The 19,431-nt window shown below is 41.6% G+C and overlaps 1 protein-coding gene across 1 annotated transcript; it reads left to right on the top strand.

Annotated features, from left to right (window-relative positions):
• Positions 1 to 1,071: 1,071 nt before the first annotated feature.
• LOC115128183 (IgGFc-binding protein-like) lies at positions 1,072 to 17,751 on the top strand. Its single transcript, XM_065017656.1, has 12 exons — positions 1,072 to 1,186; positions 1,433 to 1,476; positions 10,358 to 11,611; positions 11,741 to 12,342; positions 12,743 to 13,316; positions 13,423 to 13,682; positions 13,968 to 14,312; positions 14,509 to 15,076; positions 15,303 to 15,502; positions 16,629 to 17,006; positions 17,148 to 17,425; positions 17,553 to 17,751. The coding sequence occupies exons 2-12, from the start codon at positions 1,434 to 1,436 to the stop codon at positions 17,563 to 17,565; spliced, it is 4,515 nt and encodes a 1,504-aa protein (XP_064873728.1). The 5' UTR covers positions 1,072 to 1,186; position 1,433; the 3' UTR covers positions 17,566 to 17,751.
• Positions 17,752 to 19,431: the final 1,680 nt, after the last annotated feature.

Here is a 19,431-nt window from a genome sequence, read left to right as displayed (position 1 = left end):
TTACAGTAAGAAATTCTGTAACCATTACATTATTATGTTTAACAACACATTTGTGAGGAGATGCATTAGCCAAGCGGTCTCGAACCTAAGTGGTAGGAGACAGTGGGGTAAGACGTGCCAAAGGGTTAGTTGAGCCATTCCTTGTTTCTAGGAAACCACACACAAAATGAATAATATGACCATTAAAAATGTAGAGCTCATCATTGCATGGAGTCTGTGAAGGCAGAAACCATATGGAAAATATGGTAAGCAAGTTAGGTCCAAAAAACAGATTTTAGATGAATGTATTGTTTTATAGGTTTCATGATGCTTGTACACTATATATACAAAAGTATGTGGACACCCCTTCAAATGAGTGGATTCGGCTATTTCAGCATCTCCCATTGTATATAAAATCGAGCACACAGCCATGCAATCTCCATACACAAACATTGGCAGTAAAATGGTCCGCACTGAAGAGCTCAGTGACTTTCAATGTGGCACCGTCATAGGATGCCACCTTTTCAATAAGCCAGTTTGTCAAATTTCTAACCTGCTTGAGCTGCCCCTGACAACTGTAAGTGCTGAAGTGGAAACATCTAGGAGCAACAACGGCTCAGCCGCGAAGTGGTAGTCCACGCAAGCTCACAGAAAGTGACCGCAGAGTGCTGAAGTGCATAGCGTGTACATTTCATCTGTCAGCGGTCACAACACTCACTACCGAGTTCCAAACTTCCTCTGGAATCAACTTCAGCACAAGAACAGTTCGTTGGGAGATTTATGAAGAACGCTATCTGCCCGAATGCATAGTGCCAACTGTAAAGTTTGGTGGAGGAGGAATAATGGTCAGGGGCTGTTTGTCATGGTTTGTGCGAGGCCCCTTAGTTCCAGTGAAGTGATTTGATATTGAGATAAAAATGGCTGCATTGACCGTTAAACTCTGCATTGTTGTGGATACAGCAAATGGTTTTGAGTTGCTAATAGAATACACATTAACAGCAACCAAGCATCCGGATTGTGTGGGTGTATGTCGATAAAAGATCTGATCAATGATAACATCTGGACAGAAGGGTTTGCCATGTACACAGGTGACACCTGTCTTGGCAGGTGTCTTGGCAGCTGGCACCTCTTTACTGATTCGCTCTTATTTGGAAGCCCAACCAAATATAAGGCATGCACCCAGGAGCCCATCAAGCCAGTCATCCAGGTAAGATATTTCAGATTTTTTGTAAGTTTGTAGAAAAATAATTGTATTACTCATTTCCCTTGACAATACTATGTTTGGGGTGTTTCTGATGTGTCTAAAGTTGTCTTTACACTAGTCTACCATATGTAGAATCCATTTGGCATGCCCTTTAGATGTTTTACTGCTTATACATTCCGGTCCTTCTCACAGAAAGGTTGTTGTGTGGTGTCAAGGGATAACCATTTGTACTTTTCTTTGGGCCGTAAGGATGAAGGGGTCACTGCAATGCTTCGTGGTTCTGCTGCTTACTGGTAAGTACTAGATAGTGAGCAAGTAATTTTTTGCGGACATGACTGTAGAATACTGTATTATAAACAGGGTGGTTCGAGCCCTGAAGGGTGATTGGCAGAAAGCCATGGTACAGCAGACCATATACACAATTGACAAAAAAAAACTATTTACTGTTCTAATTACGTTGGCAACCAGTTTATAATAGCAATATGCTACCTTGGGGGTTTGTGGTATATGGTCAATATACCATGGCTAATGACTTTTTCCAGGCACACCTTGTTGCGTTAAGGTACAGCCGTTAGCCTTGGTATATGAGGGGATAATCAATGAGGGGCTATGCATTCTATGGAAAATTATGAACGACGTGGAAGGTGTGTTCCACGACGCGGTAACAGAGTGAGATAATGCAACTTCCACGGAGTTGCATTATTTTCCAGATTATTTACCGTGCAAATATACAGTGCGTTATTGGAAATACTGAACACACTAGAAAGCCCTTCAAGTCAATCAGAAAAAAGTATTCAACAATGCCATGGTATAATCTTTTTTTTTCTTCTTTTTTTACTCTGTGGTATAATGGCCATATACCACACCCCCCCAGGCCTTATCACTTAATTATACCATGGAATTGTGGCGTATTCCTTTCTGATTGGTTTGAAGGGCTTTCTAGAGTGTGCATTATTTACCTACAGTATATAACGCACAGGATATTTACATGAATTCAATGGTTATAGTACATTTTTCCAAGTTTTGTTTGAGCTGCTTTTGAACATAAAAGTCAAATTGAAAACAATATTGGTATTGTTGAATTATATTTTAATAATAGCAAGCTAGGACTGATAGTTTTGGTTAGCTAAACTAGGAAATATGTTTGTTTGGTTACCTCGGCAACTACTGTAGGTAGTAAACTTGCAAGCTACTTCAGTGGATGTTGAACACATTTCTACCGGCAAATGAACACATTTCTAGTGGCAAGTATGTTAAATTATATTATATAGTAGTACTACACATGATGAGAGAGAGAGAGAGAGAATCTCACCATAGTAGTTCAGGAACAAAAAAGAGCAAGAGGCAATGAAACTAACAGCCTTTATAACATGAGATGTTTGGATTCAAAATCTGAGGTGTTGACATGATAGTATTCCTGTAAGGTTAACCTCCAATCAGATATCTACATTATGTAATCACAACAGAACCTCCGCTACCCAGAGGTGTGACTATGGGGGTTGGTGAGATCAACACAGAGAAGGCTGAATTCCTGAGAAGACAATAAAAACTTTTGCAAGGAGTGTTAATAAGAAGAGTCACTTCGGGGGCTGCCCTACAGTAGGCTGGACAATAGAACGAGTCAAAATTCACCCAAGGCTGAAAAATGGCAAAAGAACGTTGGCTAAGCTGGAACACTAGCAAGAGCCCATAGCAATGAATGGAATAGAACGTTCGCAGAGCCTGTTTTGATTGGAGTGACACTTAGGATTCCATTTCGCCAAAATCGCACCAAAAAATGTCAATGTTTTTATTTTACCACAACAATCTGTTCTTAGGACGAAAAATAACAACTTGTATAGAAAGTAAACATCCGCACCTCGATGGTACCAAGTGTGCTTATGTCTGCATGAAGAGGAAGTAGAGAAATATTAAAACTTTTGACTATTTCTGGTCAAGCGATCGATGACAGCAGAGTTCATTGCCCAACCTTATGTAATTAGAAAGAGGAGATTATCCTGATTAAAATGGTGTCCGACTTGAACAAATCTAAATATACACATTGGAGATATTTGGCGAAATATACCAGCCAGCATGCCTCACAATGTGGGGAGCTCAGCGTTCCATGGGCAAAAGGTAATTTCAGGGCTAGCGTTTGATGACAACAGAGTACGCTGCCCAGCCTTACAAAATTAGAAAGGGGGAGATTCTCATATTTAAAATGGTGTCCAGTTTGAAAAAATCTAAATATACATATTGTGAGATATTTGGCAAAATAGACAGACACACCTATATTTCCCTATAGTAAACAATGGGACGACCTCAGAGTTCTTTAACTTGTTATTAATATTTTAACTACCAGCAACGTGGGCAGATCTCATTGCCAACAATACCAAACAGGCATTGTGACGTAGAACAATAAGCTGGGAATAGAACGTTTGGAAGGCGAGTTGGTGACACAGTGCTCAATAGAACTATTAGGTTGAAAACTAATTAGGGTGAAAAACGCCCTAAAATAAGGCCTGTTTTTTCTGGATTACTTCAAAACTACTGCAAGCACCTGTGCATATGGGAATATTATGAAACTGGGCCCACGGTGGATGCAATGAACTAGTTATTATCCGAAAAAAGAATGGTTGAAAATGCTGTGTGTCCAGCCTACCAACAGCACTAGACGATCGAGGGATACTACAGTGTGTAGTATAGTATTCTACAAAATTAGATAGTAAGGGACAGATAGCTATTTACTACTGGGGAAGAGGGGTGATCCAAAATAGGGTGGGTTGTAAAACTTTTTTTTGTTGCTCTGGGGGGATTTTTAAAATGTATTTGGGTACAGGGGAGCGTAGTGCATTTTTCCCCCGGGTTTACATTTGGTATTTGCAGGTTTTACTTGCATGTGTCTCCCCTTTATCAAGGTGTTTAGTACTTTCCTTACGCACTACGCTTTTCCATGTGCTAACTTTTACTATACCACAGGTCACTATAGTCTACCTGTCTAATGGTCTATCCTGCACTCATAGTAACCATTCATAGTAACAATAGTGGTAGGTGGATTGTTTGTCCAGATCTTCAATAGGCTAACTAGCAATCATACCACGCATTCAAAACTGCATGAATTGTAATATGACTCCATAAGAACCCAAAGGAATAAGGATAGGCAGTGGAGAGGCCAGGTGCATCATTGTGCATGAAAGAACAGTCAAGATGTGACACACAGCTCAAATCTCCTCTATTGATGTTGTTTATGGACAATACAATTATCCTACCTAGACTAGCCTACAACACTACAATGCAATGAATAATAGCATTATTGTTTTCAAGCAAGTACAACATTCTACTCTAGGCTGCATTGAAAATTAAATTGGAATAACTTGAATAACTCATTTTAGATCAGTTGTGAGTATACTCTCAACAGATAAGGCACAGTAGCAGTCTGAAAGTATTGGCTCTATTTTTACTTCTGATAATGCACTCTGTCTGTTGCAGATCATCATTCTCCCAAGTCCTTCTATAATAATGTGGCCACATATGCCTCCAGCAGGCCCATTTATTCAGGAAAGCTTAACACATGCCCTGTCTCCTCTCCAATCTGAGCGGTTATTCTTTGCGCACCTAGAACCAACGCTTCAATATAGCCTAAATATTTATCATTTAACTTATAAATTGTATTACGTTTTATATATGGCATAACACAACCAGTCACAATGTTTTAATCTGATTAGGCTACTTCAAAAGTCTCTTCAAGGCCTGCGCACATTCATCCCAAATATAATTTCATCCTCATCAAAATGGCTTGACATTGATTAGCGTAAAGTAGCCTACATGTCAGATAAAGAAAAATGCCACAACATCATGAGAAAGCATGCAGGTTGTTAAGCTACAGATTAAATAAATTATGATGAATTTCACAGGGTGGTGAAAGTGCACAGTGATGAGGTTGATGCTCCTTTCCAATAAATATCTAGGGTCTTATTATGGTGAATGATAATCGATGCTTGGCTGCCATTTGGCAATAAAAGTAATCTTGCACTTTTGTCCATAATAATCTCATCATGTAGTGGGCTATACCTCCACTGTATCTGGGAACTGTTGGCTAGAGTGCACATACCAATACCAGAGTGGGCACATTTAGTATAGACTACCTATAAACAACATTTTTTGTGACAAAACCATCAGTAGGCACAGAGGTGATAATGCGATGGAAACCCATTTAACTTGTATTTTTTATTCGGTATGTGGGAATTTAACCTCAAAATAAATGTTTATGCGGACTACATATTCACGCACAGACTTTTATCTGCAACAAGTCAATTTGATGGAAACACAATTCTGATAGGAAAATGGTCCAGGGTTTCCCTTAGCCGATAGACCTAATTTCCGTCTTTTTGCCCCCCGAAAAATACAAAGCTGATAACAATATAATGCTTATCGTTATACAACATTTTCTGATAAATGAATGAATTATAGACGCCTTCTGAAGCCTACATCTATTTCTGAGTAGCAGACACAGTAGCCATCTAACAAAGTAATGCATGTCGGTGTTGTATGTAGCATGCCACCAGCATATCTCTATCTCTCTCTGAGACTAGGCCTAAGCTTCTCTTTCTTTATGTAGGCTATATATTTTTAGATTAATATCATACAGTGGAAACCTACAGGCCAATTCTTCTCTGCAGATCCTCTCAAGCGCTGTCCGATTGGACGGGGAGCGTCGCTGCACAGCTATTTTCAGGTCTCTCCAGAGATATTCATCTTTCCCTCGATCCTGACTATTCTCCCAGTCCATGCCGCTAATAACATCCTCACAGCATGATTCTGCCACCACCATGCTTCAACGTAGGGATGCTGCCAGGTTTCCTCCAAATGTGACGCTTGGCACGAAGGCCAAAGTGTTCAATCTTGGTTTCATCAGATCAGAGAATCTTGTTTCTCATGGTCTGAGAGTCCTTCAGGTGCCTTTTGGAAAACTCCAAGCGGGCTATCATGTGCCTTTTACTGAGGAATGGCTTCTGTCTGGTCTCTCTCCCATCGAGGCTGATTGGTGGAGTACTGCAGAGATAATTGTGCTTCTGGGAGGTTCTCCCATCTTCACAGAGGAACTCTGGCACTCTGTCAGAGTGACCATCGGGTTCTTGGTCACCTCCCTGACCAAGGCCCTTCTCCCCCGAATGCTCAGTTTGGCCGGGCGGCTAGCTCTAGAAAGAGTCTTGGTGATTCCAAACTCCTTCCATTTAAGAATTGTGGAGGCCACTGTGTTCTTGGGGACCTTCAATGCTGCAGACATTTTTTGGTACCCTTCCCCAGATCTGTGCCTTGACACAATCCTGTCTCGGAGCTCTATGGACAATTCCTTTGACCTCATTGCTTGGTTTTTGCTCTCACATGCACTGTCAACTGTGGGACCTGATATAGACATGTGTATGCCTTTCCAAATCATGTCCTATCAATTGAATTTACCCCAGATGGACTCCAATCAAATTGTAGAAGCATCTCAAGGATGATCAATGGAAACAGGATGTACCTGAGCTCAATTTTGAGTCTCATAACAAAGGGTCTGAATACTAAAGTATTTAATTTTTTTTATGCATTTGCAAAAATGTCAAAAAACCTTTGTCGTTATGGGGTATTGTGTGTAGATTGTTGAGGATTTGTATTTATTTGATACATTTTAGAATAAAGCTTTAACGTAACAAATGTGGAAAAAGTGAAGGGGTCTGAATATTTTCAGAATACACTGTAAGCCGATAGGCCTATGCCTAGGCTATAAACTTTTGCATATGCTACACATCAAAACGCAAGGATTTTTGTTGGTGTTGTTATAGGCTGTTTTTAAAGGACAATTAAATGTGCTAATATCCCTTGTCTATTGACGGCGCTGGCTGTGCCAGGTCGGATCTGAAAGGATGTACATTTCTCAAATATCCAGTAAATTAAAATCTTCACGGTCACATTGTCTAGCAGAAACTCTGGAATATATATAATGCTTTTATACATATTTTAGAATATTCACATGAAAATGTGTCTCCAATTGGATGGAAACTTAGCTGTAGACACCCTAAAGACTATGGCAAGTGCGCTAGTCCAGTATCAATTTGATTATACCTGCACATCATGGTTCACCAGCAGCCCCAAGCATCTAAAGAATAGCCGATAGCTACAGACCAGACAAACAAGCTTGAAAGAATTCTATTTAAACTCCCCCCCTCATTCTTATCTGGAGGTTGAGCATATTTTTTTGTCTGTATCTCTGCAATGTGTCTATCTCTGTAGCCTAATTGTATATATTTATGTAAAAAATTTGACAATGGTAATAAGTCCCTGACTTTATTGTGCAATCCCAGTCACATTTTAAAATCTTTGTCTATATATGTATTTTGTTAACTGATAAAAACAATCATTCCTAAGCTGTGCAGCATCAATGTGATGAATGGACAGAGACATCTGTTACAAACACCAAGAAGTTTAATGACATTGTGAGATTGTCAAGCCAAGCCTTAGATACTGGGTAAGCTTACAAGGTAGGGAGTGCGGCTGTCCATGACTAAAAAAATAAAATTCTTACAGCATGGCAAAGATTCAAAACAGCCGAAATTGTAAAATTGCTTTATTCAACATGTTGGAGTTGCGTGAGGCTTAGAGCTCACAACTCAAAAGGCAACAGAAATAGGATTTGTCTTATTTCTGTAGATATATATGGATTGTTTATAAAGCCAGGCACATTTAACCGTTAGGCTATTGATTACAGACCTAATTAAGATGGGCTTTCCTCTCTCCTCACTTTTCTTAGACAAGGCAAGGGTTGTTTTTTCTTCTCACTCGACTGCTGCCTCCGCCGCATTGTTCTCAACACCAATATACTGGTTAACTTTTCCATTATGCACATAGCAACATGATCTAGGAAAAGGTACCAATTCAACTGCGCATAGAAGATTAAGCTATGTTTCAGAACTGCGGACAGCGACCGCTATCTAACGCGGGTGTTAGTGTTGCACCCAGGGTTGCAAAATTCGAGGAATGTTCTATACATTCACTGGTTTTCCAAAAATACTAATTGGAAGACTCCGGATTTCCTGTTTATTCCATCCTGATTCAGGTTCACCTCTAAACTGTATTTTGGGAAAACCAGGGAATTTACTGAAAGTTCCAGTAATTTTGCAACCCTAGTTGCACCATTGTTCTTACATAATATAACCATATACAATTTCAGTAGCACATGTCTTAGAGTGATGGACTGTGCCACCCCTACAGCCTCCACAATGGATTAGTCCACTGAGACAGGCGCAAATCAGATTGGTGTCTTGTGCACTATGAAAAAATATATTTGTTTGAGACTGCTTAAATAAAGAAATCTCAGTCGACCAAAATAGGGCCAGCTCTAGTAGGGAGGGATGTATTTTCTCTTTATCCAGATTAACAGTCTACTACTTTGGTGTTGAACAAGCAATCGATGGTATTGAAGTGCCCAAAGTCGGTTTGCTTTGTTAATTGGTTGTGTGGGGCAATGGCACAGAAACCTTCGGTGGAAAATGTGTTGCATATATTTTATATAATTATGAATATGTAGAAAATCTGATTTCCCCCTAGCTGATCATTGGTCACAGTGTAATGAAACTGTCACGTCTGCACCCGCTCCCCCTCTCTGGTGCTCGAGGCCGGCATTGCTACTCATCATTATGTACACCTGTCACCATCGTTACACGCATAAGTGCTTCTATGGACTCACCAGGATTCCATCACATTAATAATTACCTCCCCTATATCTGTCACTTCCTCAGTTTCTTTCCCGAGTCAGCATTAATGTCGTTATGTTTCCCATGTCCGACGCTGTTCGTGTTTTGTTTCCTCTCTGTTTATTCATTAAATATTCACTCCCTGTACTTGCTTCTCGTCTCCTAGCGTCTATCCTTACAAAATGCTGACTCCACTATTTGAAGCATCAGGAGTTTTTAGTTTTTGTTGGTGACGTCGGGTCCGGGTGCCACTGCCGAAGCAACCGGGGATGCCTCAGCTGGCTCGTCAGGCTCCCATACCTCAGTTGGTGCAAGAGGTTATCAAGCTTTGGTTGGCTTGGCAGGCTATGACGCCATGACTCAGCCGGCTCGTCAGGTTTCCACGCCTCAGCCGGATTGTAGGACTCCAGCACCTCACCCGGCTTGTCAGGCTCCTGTGCCTCGGCCAGCCTGTCAGGCTTGCCCAGGTAGGACGCCAGGTGGCGCCCCTAGAAGGGGAGGGGGGGCTTGGGGTACTGTCACATCTGCTCCCGCTCCCTCTGGTGCATGTAGCCACCATCGTTCCGTGCATCAACAGTTCATCGGACTCCCCTGGACTCAATGATGTTATTAATTACCTCTCCTATATCTGTCACCTACTCAGTTTCTTTCCAGAGTCAGCATTATTGTCGTTATGTGTCCCTTGTCCAGACACTGTTTGTGTTTTGTTTCCTGTCTGTTTAATCATAAACTATTCACTCCCTGTGCTTGCTTCTCGTCTCCCAGCGTCTGTACTTACAGAAATAGACAGGAAGAATGAGCTCGTCTGTGGTGGTTGGTGAACACTCAAGCTTCTTGCCCGTAGCCCTGTCTGGGGTCTACTGTGCCACAAAAGCATAAAGTCATACCAACATTTATAAACACAGGATCGCTACAGTTATTGTTATGTGTTCTTGTCAACATTATTTTGAGTTAATTATATGAGGAGGAGGGTGTTAATTTTATTTTACAGTACAAGGGGAGGGTCATGTGGAAATATTTGGGGGGATGCATTTTTGGGGGGATGACACCTTGAGTTGGACCTGCCTCTCCCCCCAGTAAATTTCAAACTGTCCCTAAGTTCTACACATGATCTAGGGATACTACAGTGTGAAGTATACTATGGTATACTGTATTACACTTTACTACGGAATTTTATAGTAAACTGTAGTAATTTTGTTGTTTTTCTCCTGAAAATGACCAAGGTTGTCTTTGTCTTCAAGCTAAACTGAGTCAGATAACAAAGGTTTTTTCCCTAACTAAATCATAATATTGTCATTCTGTAACTATGTAGCATTAACCGTACTATTAACTTTACCTTCAGAATTTATGTTGCCTCAAAAATAGATAGTGTGATGTTGATGGCTTGCATAATTATTATCCTTAGTGAACTGAAAACAATTTCCGTAGATTTTATGAACATTTTTGAAACATTGTTTTCTAGGACTTTGCTCTGCTGGGCCGGCAGGGAAAGAGTTTGCCACAGCCTTCATGCAAAATTATATTGAAGACTATAAAGGCTCAAGCTTTAAGATTGAAGTGGCATCTCCCCCCACCTCCCTCCAACCCACTAAGGTCAAGGTAACTGCCCTTGGGAAGGTCTATGAGAAGACAGTTGACCCTGGTAAAAGCGTGTCCTTTGACCTACCCAAAGGAGTAGAGATGATTGGCAGTAAAAAGAACCTCCCCACTGTCCTGATCGAAGCTTCCCAGGAGGTCACAGTGTTGTCACTCAACTACAAAAAGGAAACTGCTGACACCTCTGTTGTCTACCCCGTGAAGGACTGGGGAACAGAGTACTTCATCTTCACCCCCATGTCGACCGCTGGTGATAGGTTCTCCAAAGAGTTTTCCATCATCAACTACAAAGAGAAGAACTTTGGGGTTGAGGTCTATCTGACTGGCCCGGTGACATTCCAAAGGCAAAAGTATTTTGCAGGCAGCAAGCTGACAATCGATCTTTTGCCCTTTGAGAGTGTACAGATTCAGAGCCAGTTTGATCTGAGTAGCACCAAAGTGATCTCTAAGTTTCCAGTAGGAGTTCTCTCAGGACACAGCTGTACTAAGAAATACACTGGCTGCAACCACGTCTATGAGCAGCTCCAGCCCGTTAAGAGTTGGGGGAAGGAATTCATTGTTGCACCACTGCCTTTCCATAAAGACATCAACAGATATGATAGTATTTATATCCAAACATCTCAGTTCACTCAAGTCAAAGTCATTCAAACTGGTATCGATTTCCTTACACTACCAATGTTCCCAGGACAATCGTTGGAGCTCATTGTCACCTGGCCAAATTCCTATTACTTGAGTGCTGACAAAGGCATTCAGGTCCTGTATGAGTTCAACGGAGGTGACGTAGGAAAGAAGCAATACTACGACCCTTTTCTGTTCACCATTCTACCAACTGATCAATTCAGCACTTCATACTCTCTAGAAGGGCAAGCTGGCTTCCACAACATGTTCATAATGGTGGCTCTTACCAAGGACCTGGGTGGGTTCACGGTAGACAAGCTCCCAATGCCCTTAAACATCGAGTGGCACAAAGTGGACGGAACCGAGTACTCATGGGCTGAAGTCTTGTATGGTACTGGAGCTAGCTTCCACCAGATAGCCCACACAAACTCCCCATTCGCTATCTACAGCATTGGTGGGGCTTATGCCAATGGCTATGGATCCCCTGCCTCTGGTAACCCAGGTATGTCAATCAAATGTGTCATATTTTGTATCAAGCAACAGGGATTCTCCCGAGGGTGACTGGTGAACACTAGCTGTGACAGTGTAACCATACTTTTCTTATAATTTCTGCCCTTAATCCTCCCAAAAGATGCCCCCGAATGCCCAAAGAACAGTCACTATGAGGTGTGTGGAAGGGGCTGCCCTGCCACCTGTGACGAGCCAGAAGGTCTCTCCATGTGCAAAACCAGGTGTGTGAAGGGCTGTACGTGTGACAAGGGCTATGTGCTTAATGGAAAAAAGTGTGTTCCCAAGTCACAGTGTGGCTGCCTGTACAATGATCGCTTTGTGAAAGCTGGAGCATCCCTCTGGGTTGATGAGCACTGCATCGAGAGGTGTACTTGCAACTCATCCACCTTGAAAATGGAATGCAAGAGCACTGGCTGTCCTCTTGGGCAAGAGTGCCAGATGGTTGATGGGAAGAGAGACTGCCACCCGATGGCCTATTCCACATGTATGGTGTCTGGTGACCCACACTACCGCACCTTCGATGGCCACCATTACAGCTTCCAGGGTACCTGTGTGTATCAGATGGCTGGCGTTTGCACCAACAACAAAGCCCTTGAGCACTTTGATGTCCTAGTGCAAAATGATGGCCGTGGTAAAAAAGCAGGGTCCAGCACTAAGTTGGTGGAGGTTGTTGTTTATGGACACACCATTATCATCAGTAAAGAGCACAAAGGTTTAGTTCTGGTGAGTTATGTTGGGATATATTCACTCTTATAAACTGGGGGGTTCGAACATTGAATGCTGATTGGCTGACAGCCATGGTATATCAGACCATAAACCACGGGTATGACAAAACATGGATTTTTACTGCTCTAATTACTTTGGTAACCAGTTGATAATGTCAATAAGGCACTTCGGGGTTTGTGATATATGGCCACTATACCACGGCTAAGGGCTGTGTCCAGGCACTCCGCGATTCGTTGTACATAAGAACAGCCCTTAGCCGTAGTTTATTGGCCATATACCACACCTCCTCGGTCCTTATCGCTGAATTATTTACTGTTTGTTGTAAATAGATATATCTGTATCTCTTCTTGATTCATCCATTCCACCCATATTCAAATATTCTACATTTTCTCTTCAGGTAGATGAAGAGCTTACCAACCTCCCAGTCAAACTGCTGAAAGGTAAGGTGCAAGTGTACCTGAGTGGTGGCTTTGCAGTGATTCACACTGACTTTGGGGTGAAAGTGTCCTACGACTGGCACTCCACATCATTTGTCACCATCCCCCACACTTATTCTGGTGCAATGTGTGGCATGTGTGGTAACTACAACTTCAAACTCAACGATGACATGCAGATGAAGAATGGAAAGCAAGCCGCCACTCCAGAGGAGTTAGGTCAGAGCTGGAGAGTTGCAGAGATCCCTGGTTGCGTCCATGGCTGTAAAGACAAGAACCATTGTCCTAACTGTGACATCACGCAGAAAGAGAATTTTGAGACCAATGAGTTCTGTGGTAAAATCCGAGACCCCAAAGGACCCTTCCGCAACTGCCACGCCAAGGTGGACCCCAGCAGCTTCTTCGATGACTGTGTTTACGATGTATGCCTTAACAATGGCAACAAGAACACACTCTGCAGTAGCCTCCAAACGTACACTGCAGCATGCCAGCAGAATGGAGCTGAGGTCTTTGCATGGAGGTCCAAAGACTTCTGCGGTGAGTCAGACTTTCCAATTTTCAAATTGAACTTATATCAGTATTATTATTCAGTTGCTGCCCAAAATGCACTAATCAAATGTTCATTAATTCTATTTATCTCCAGAGTTCAAACACCCTGCGAATAGTCACTATAAGATTTGTGCAAATGGCTGCCCTGCTACTTGTAATAGCATGTCTGCCCCCACCAGCTGTAAGACTCTGTGTCAGGAAGGATGGGCTTGTGATGCTGGTTTCATTCTCAGTGGAGACCAATGTGTGCCCCTGTCGCAATGTGGTTGTCTTTACAATGATAGATACTACAAAAATGGCCAAGTCTTCCATCCCAATGGGCTCTGTCAGGAGGAGTGCACATGCAATGGCAAGGTAGGTTTACTTTGATCTTAGTAAGGTATGCCTAATGTCATATATTTGCCTTTTGGTCCATTTTCTGTATTTTTGTTTAAATTCTGTAAATACTTCAAATGAAGCTGTATGTGTATTAACATTTTGAAACAATGTATGGTTTAGTTGAACATTTAAATATTTGAGCAAAGAAACATGTTTGACCTTGATCAAATCAAGTGTTAAGCTATACATCTAAACAATAAAAGTTTTGATGTGAAGGATATTTTCATGGCTTAATTATGTATGTGTTATGTTATTTACCAGGTGAATTGTGTGAAGTTCAGCTGTGGCCCCCATGAGACGTGTGAGGTGAAGAACGGTGTCAGGGATTGCCAGGCTGTTGGAAAGGGAGTCTGCACCATCTCAGGTGACCCACATTACAAGACCTTTGACAACAGCTTATATGACTTCCAAGGTACCTGCACCTACACTGCAGCTCAAGGCTGCTATCTAGAGGGCACACGCCTCAACCCCTTCTCTGTTGTGGTGGAGAATGAGAAGTGGTACGCCATGTCAAATAATCCAAAGGTGTCTGTTGCCAAGCTTGTGGCTGTAGAAGTCTATGGTAATACCCTGGTTCTAAGGAAGAATCAAGCAGGAATGATAATGGTTAGTATTTCATTTGACTGTATGACAAATGCACACATACTCTTTTTTGTGTTTGATTAATTAACATGAGACAATTCCGTAATCACTTTAAGACAATAAGAGGTCATAAAGTATACAACTAACCTAGTGCATATAATTAGAAGAGGCTTGATACTAGCCATTTGTTATGGTCACATTTGATATGCCATTCATCCAGGTAAATGGAATTATGATGAGCCTCCCTGTGAATCTTAACAATGGAGCAGTGCAGGCCTACCAAGAGGGCACCTATGATGTCATCACAACAGACTTCGGCCTGAGAGTCACCTATGACCTTGTGTACCACATCATTGTCACCGTCCCTGGCAACTACCGGGGCAAGACCTGTGGTCTGTGTGGCAATTTCAACGATAACAAGAATGATGAGTTTCAACTGCCTGATGGGAAATTAACCAAGGACCTCCTGACCTTTGGCGCAGCCTGGAAGATCAGTGTGCCACATGTGGTTTGTGAGGATGGCTGCAGCGGAGACTTCTGCCCCAAGTGTGAGGCAAAGAAGAAACTCATATTTGAGGCTGACTGTAGCATCATCACAAACCCTCAAGGTCCCTTCGTCGCCTGCCACAATGTGATAGACCCCACCTCTTACTTCAGAGATTGTGTCTATGATGTCTGCTTGTCTGAGGGAGACCGTAAGGTTCTCTGTCAAAGCATATCAGCGTACATGATTGACTGCCAGGACTTTGGGGTGAACATCAGTAACTGGAGAACAGCAACCTTCTGTCGTAAGTATTTAGAAGTCTGTGGATTGGGACACATTTGGCTTTGGCTTTCTTTTGTACATATATTCAGTCTGTATATTCTGATGATTGTTTTCAGCACCATTTCATCAGGTCAAATTCACCAAATTTGGTGAATAAAGGTGATTTTGATTCCTGAAGTCTGAAGTAATTGAGTGTTGCGATTGGACGCAATATTGTATGCCTAATCACTTAATTGATTCATTTGTAGCTCTGGACTGTCCTGCCAACAGCCACTACCAGAGCTGCTCTGAGATCTGTGCCAACCCATGTCCCGGCCTCTCTGACATTATCACCTGCCCCACCACCTGTGCCGAGGGCTGTGCCTGCAATGCAGACAACTACTTCAATGGGACAGGCTGTGTTAAGTGGGACCTGTGCAGCTGTTACCACAAAGGACGCACATACAAGGTGGGGTTTACCTAGAACATACACCAACAATGTGTAGTGTTTACTTTACAATAGAAGAATATGTTCCACAAATACACATTATTATTAGATATACACTACTGTTCAAAAGTTTGGGGTCACTTAGACATTTCCTTGTTTTTGAAAGAAAAGCAAATGTTTTGTCCATTTAAAATAACACCAAATTGATCATAAATACAGTGTAGACATTGATAATGTTGTAAAGGACTATTGTAGCTGGAAACGGCTGATTTTGTATGGAATATCTACATAGGCGTACAGAGGCCCATTTATCAGCAACCATCCCTCTTCTGTTCCAATGGCACATTGCGTTAGCTAATCCAAGCTTATCATTTTAAAAGTCTAAATGATCATTAGAAAACATTTTTGCAATTATGTTAGCACAGCTGAACTGTTGTTCTGATTAAAGAAGCTATAAAACTGGCCTTCTTTAGACTAGTTGAGTATCTGGAGCATCAGCATTTGTGGGTTCGATTGCAGGCTCAAAATGGCCAGAAACAAAGTACTTTCTTCTGAAACTCTATTCTTGTTCTGAGAAATTAAGGCTATTCCATGCAAGAAATTGCTAAGAAACTGAAGATCTCATACAATGCTGTGTTCTACTCTCATCACAGGACAGTGCAAACTGGCTCTAACCAGAATAGAAAGAGGAATGGGAGGCCCGGGGCACAACTGAGCAGGAGGACAAATACATTAGAGAATCTAGTTTTAGAAACAGACACCTCACAAGTCCGCAACTGGCAGATTCATTAAATAGTACCCGCAAAACACCAATCTCAACGTCAACAGTGAAGAGGCGACTTCAGGATGCTATCCTTCTAGGCAGAGTCGCAAAGAAAAAGCAATATCTCAGACTGGCCAATAAAAAGAAAAGATTAAGATGGGCAAAAGAACACAGACACTGGACAGAGGAACTCTGCCTAGAAGGCCAGCATCCCGGAGTCGCCTCCTCACTGTTGACGTTGAGACTGGTGTTTTGCGGGCACAATTTAATGAAGCTGCCAGTTGAGGACTTGTGAGGCATCTGTTTCTCAAACTAGATTCTCTCATGTATTTGTCCAGTACATTGCCACAAAAACAATATACTATACCTATTTATCTCCCTCAGATTGGTGAGTCTGTGTTGTCAGAGGATTGCCAGGAGCTCTGCACCTGCTCTGCCTCCGGTGATGTGAAGTGTGAGGCCACCAAGTGCAAGGCTGACGAGAGCTGCCAGGTCAAGGATGGTCACCGGGGCTGCTATCTCAAAAAGTGTTTGTTGGAGACTAATGGTGCCTTCACCCTTTTCAATGGAATAAGTGGCGCAATCACAGCCATGGGGGCCTATGAGATCATCAAAGTTTGTGACAATGCTCTTGTGGAAGAGTGGTTCAGAGTGGTGGTAGCCTTGCAGGCCTGTGGGAAGACTGGCCTCAAGAGCGTTGTTGCTGTGTACGTCTACTTTAATGACCTGATCGTCACTGTCAACAGCAAGCATGAAACTTGGGTGAGTCACCTCATATATATATATATATTTATAGATTGTTAAATATTGTTTATGGATAACACCAATTGCCTTCAGTATCTAGTATTGTCAGATGGTTTACTATTCCATCAGTGTTACTTTCTCTTTCAATGTTGTTCACAGATAAACGGTAAGAAGGTGACTCTACCACGCCTGATGAGTAATGAGGTCTCAGTGAAGGTTAATGACAAGACAGTGATGATTGAGAGGATGTCAGGCCTTCAGGTGTCATACAGCCTCTCTCAGGAGATCATAGTGACAGTGAGTGCCCACATGGCTGACAAGGTGTGTGGAGCTTGTGGAAGACTGAATCCTTCAGGAGACATCCCGGGCCCTAGTCTCAACCGGACTATGCAGGAATACATGGATGGCTGGAATGCACTGGACTTCCCAACCTGCAGGTGAGTAACTGTATAAATCTGGAACTGATTCAAATCTGAAAAGCAATCAATAACATTTAAGTTGTGAAAATGTATACTTAATTAGGGTGAAAGCTACCTCAGTTGTATGCTCTTTGACCCCTTACAGTGGCGGCCTTTGAACACCATGGAACATTCTTTCGTCCACAAGACATTTTAACTACCCAGATTAATCACCTCTGATAGAGAATCAGTCTTCAATAAATGTTTGTGATAACTTTAATTCTATTCTTACCGAACAATTGCATTTTGTGAAATTATTCTGTAAAAACCAAACAATAAAATGTCGACAAGAAAAGCATCAAGAACTGATGTATTGTCTCTATTGTACTTCTCCAGATGATAATTCATTCCATGGTCTTTTATTATGTTCTGCATAGGGACAGACTAGAGAAAATAGTTGATTATGCACACAGAAGTATATGGCCTCCTTCAGATGTCATGGCAGGACATACAGTGTGCAAGGGGTGTATAGACTTCCACTATCTTCATATTTCACTGTTTTAAATTCAATTTAAAAAGGGATTACAGCTGTGAAAAATGTTGGATAAGATTCTTTCAACATTGTCAAACTCTTATGGCAACATTTATCCATTGTTTTTGTCAAAATTCCTCAAGCTCATTACATTTGGTTGGGAAACTAACTTTTTACCTGGGATTTGCTCCTTTCATATGTATTTTGATCCTGAAAAACTCTCTAGTCCCTGCAGGTGACAAGCATACCCAAAACATGATGCTGGACATTAATACAGTAGTTACTATATTGTACTAAAAGTATGTTTAACTATAGTAAAATGTAAACACTACAGTCATGTCCGCAACACTACAGTAAATACTGCATTAGTCCTTAAAAACACTACAGTGAGTACTGCTTTTTACAGACTTTATTAATGTAATGGCTTCTAAACGTGCCTCCACCAAGTATCAACTCTGGGATGTGAAGACATCTTCGTTTTTTACATTTGTATTCATTTTCATCCAGAGATTTCATCCTTTTTTAAATGTAATTTTAAGGCAGCAAAATGTGAAGACTGTGCAAGGGGTATGTAAAGACTTTCACTGGTGACTCGTGTTTTCTGGGCATGGGGAATGTTTTATATGAACAAGGAACAAGCTTGTATTTGACTAGTCACCACAGCATTATTTCCTTGAAGTAACATACGCCTTTATGAAGGGAGATTTAAATTTTTATTCCAAGAATGTGTATTCGGAAGGATGCTTTTATCACTACACTAATTTATAATTTCGATATCAAATTACATCTAGAGATAATTAATCCAGCAAATCCAGTTTAGTACTTTCTATTACATAGTAAATATTTTGAATTGAATTTGATTACCATTGTAATGATTTTACCATTCCAAATCACTTTCTGAAATTGTTTTGAAAATCTGAGGCGAGGGCTTGGCAGAAAATGTAATTCCTTCAGTTGTAGCACAGTCAGTTCTCTCATATCACTGTGAAAGAGAAAGGGAGAGTTGTTGTGAGTGCATATAATTTCCCACTGAAATCTGTCATGTAACACCTGCTGCTATGTTTTCAAGTCCATAATCCCACAAACGTCATTGTTTGACACCATGCTGGTAATGCTCTATATTTTGATTCCTTAGACTGAATAACAGTCTCATGTATTGAGGGTTAGGATCATAATCATATGATTATGGGGAAGTAGCACACCATTAGGGGAAGTCAGAGGCTACTTACTCAACCATGTACCCCTGCATTAATATGACTATTTATCTAGCGATCACCGTATGTTGTCGAATTTCCTCCCGCTACCGGGTTCCGTGAGCAGAGAGGTTAAGGGGCGGATGGGATAGAATTCCCGTATACCATCCTTGACCTGGCAGCTCCCTTCACTCTAGCACGCCATGGACTGAGACAGAACAACTCCAGACTTCCGGCAGATGTGGACAGCAAAGCAGTTGTCTGACATCACGGATTGCCCTATAAGATCACTGACACATATCAGTAAGACCTTTTTTCAC

The sequence above is a fragment of the Oncorhynchus nerka genome, linkage group LG4, assembly GCF_034236695.1.
Source record: "Oncorhynchus nerka isolate Pitt River linkage group LG4, Oner_Uvic_2.0, whole genome shotgun sequence".
In the NCBI taxonomy this organism is placed as follows: domain Eukaryota; kingdom Metazoa; phylum Chordata; class Actinopteri; order Salmoniformes; family Salmonidae; genus Oncorhynchus; species Oncorhynchus nerka.
The sequence above is the reverse complement of the archived record's forward strand: the minus strand, read 5'-3'. Positions and strand labels throughout refer to the sequence as shown.

Excerpts from the sequence above, each read along its gene's own strand:
- LOC115128183 (XM_065017656.1), top strand. The coding sequence starts at position 1,434 with ATGAAGGGGTCACTGCAATGCTTCGTGGTTCTGCTGCTTACTG. Across the intron at positions 1,477-10,357 it reads CGTGGTTCTGCTGCTTACTG|GACTTTGCTCTGCTGGGCCG; the intron begins GTAAGTACTAGA and ends ATTGTTTTCTAG. Across the intron at positions 14,313-14,508 it reads ATCAAGCAGGAATGATAATG|GTAAATGGAATTATGATGAG; the intron begins GTTAGTATTTCA and ends CCATTCATCCAG.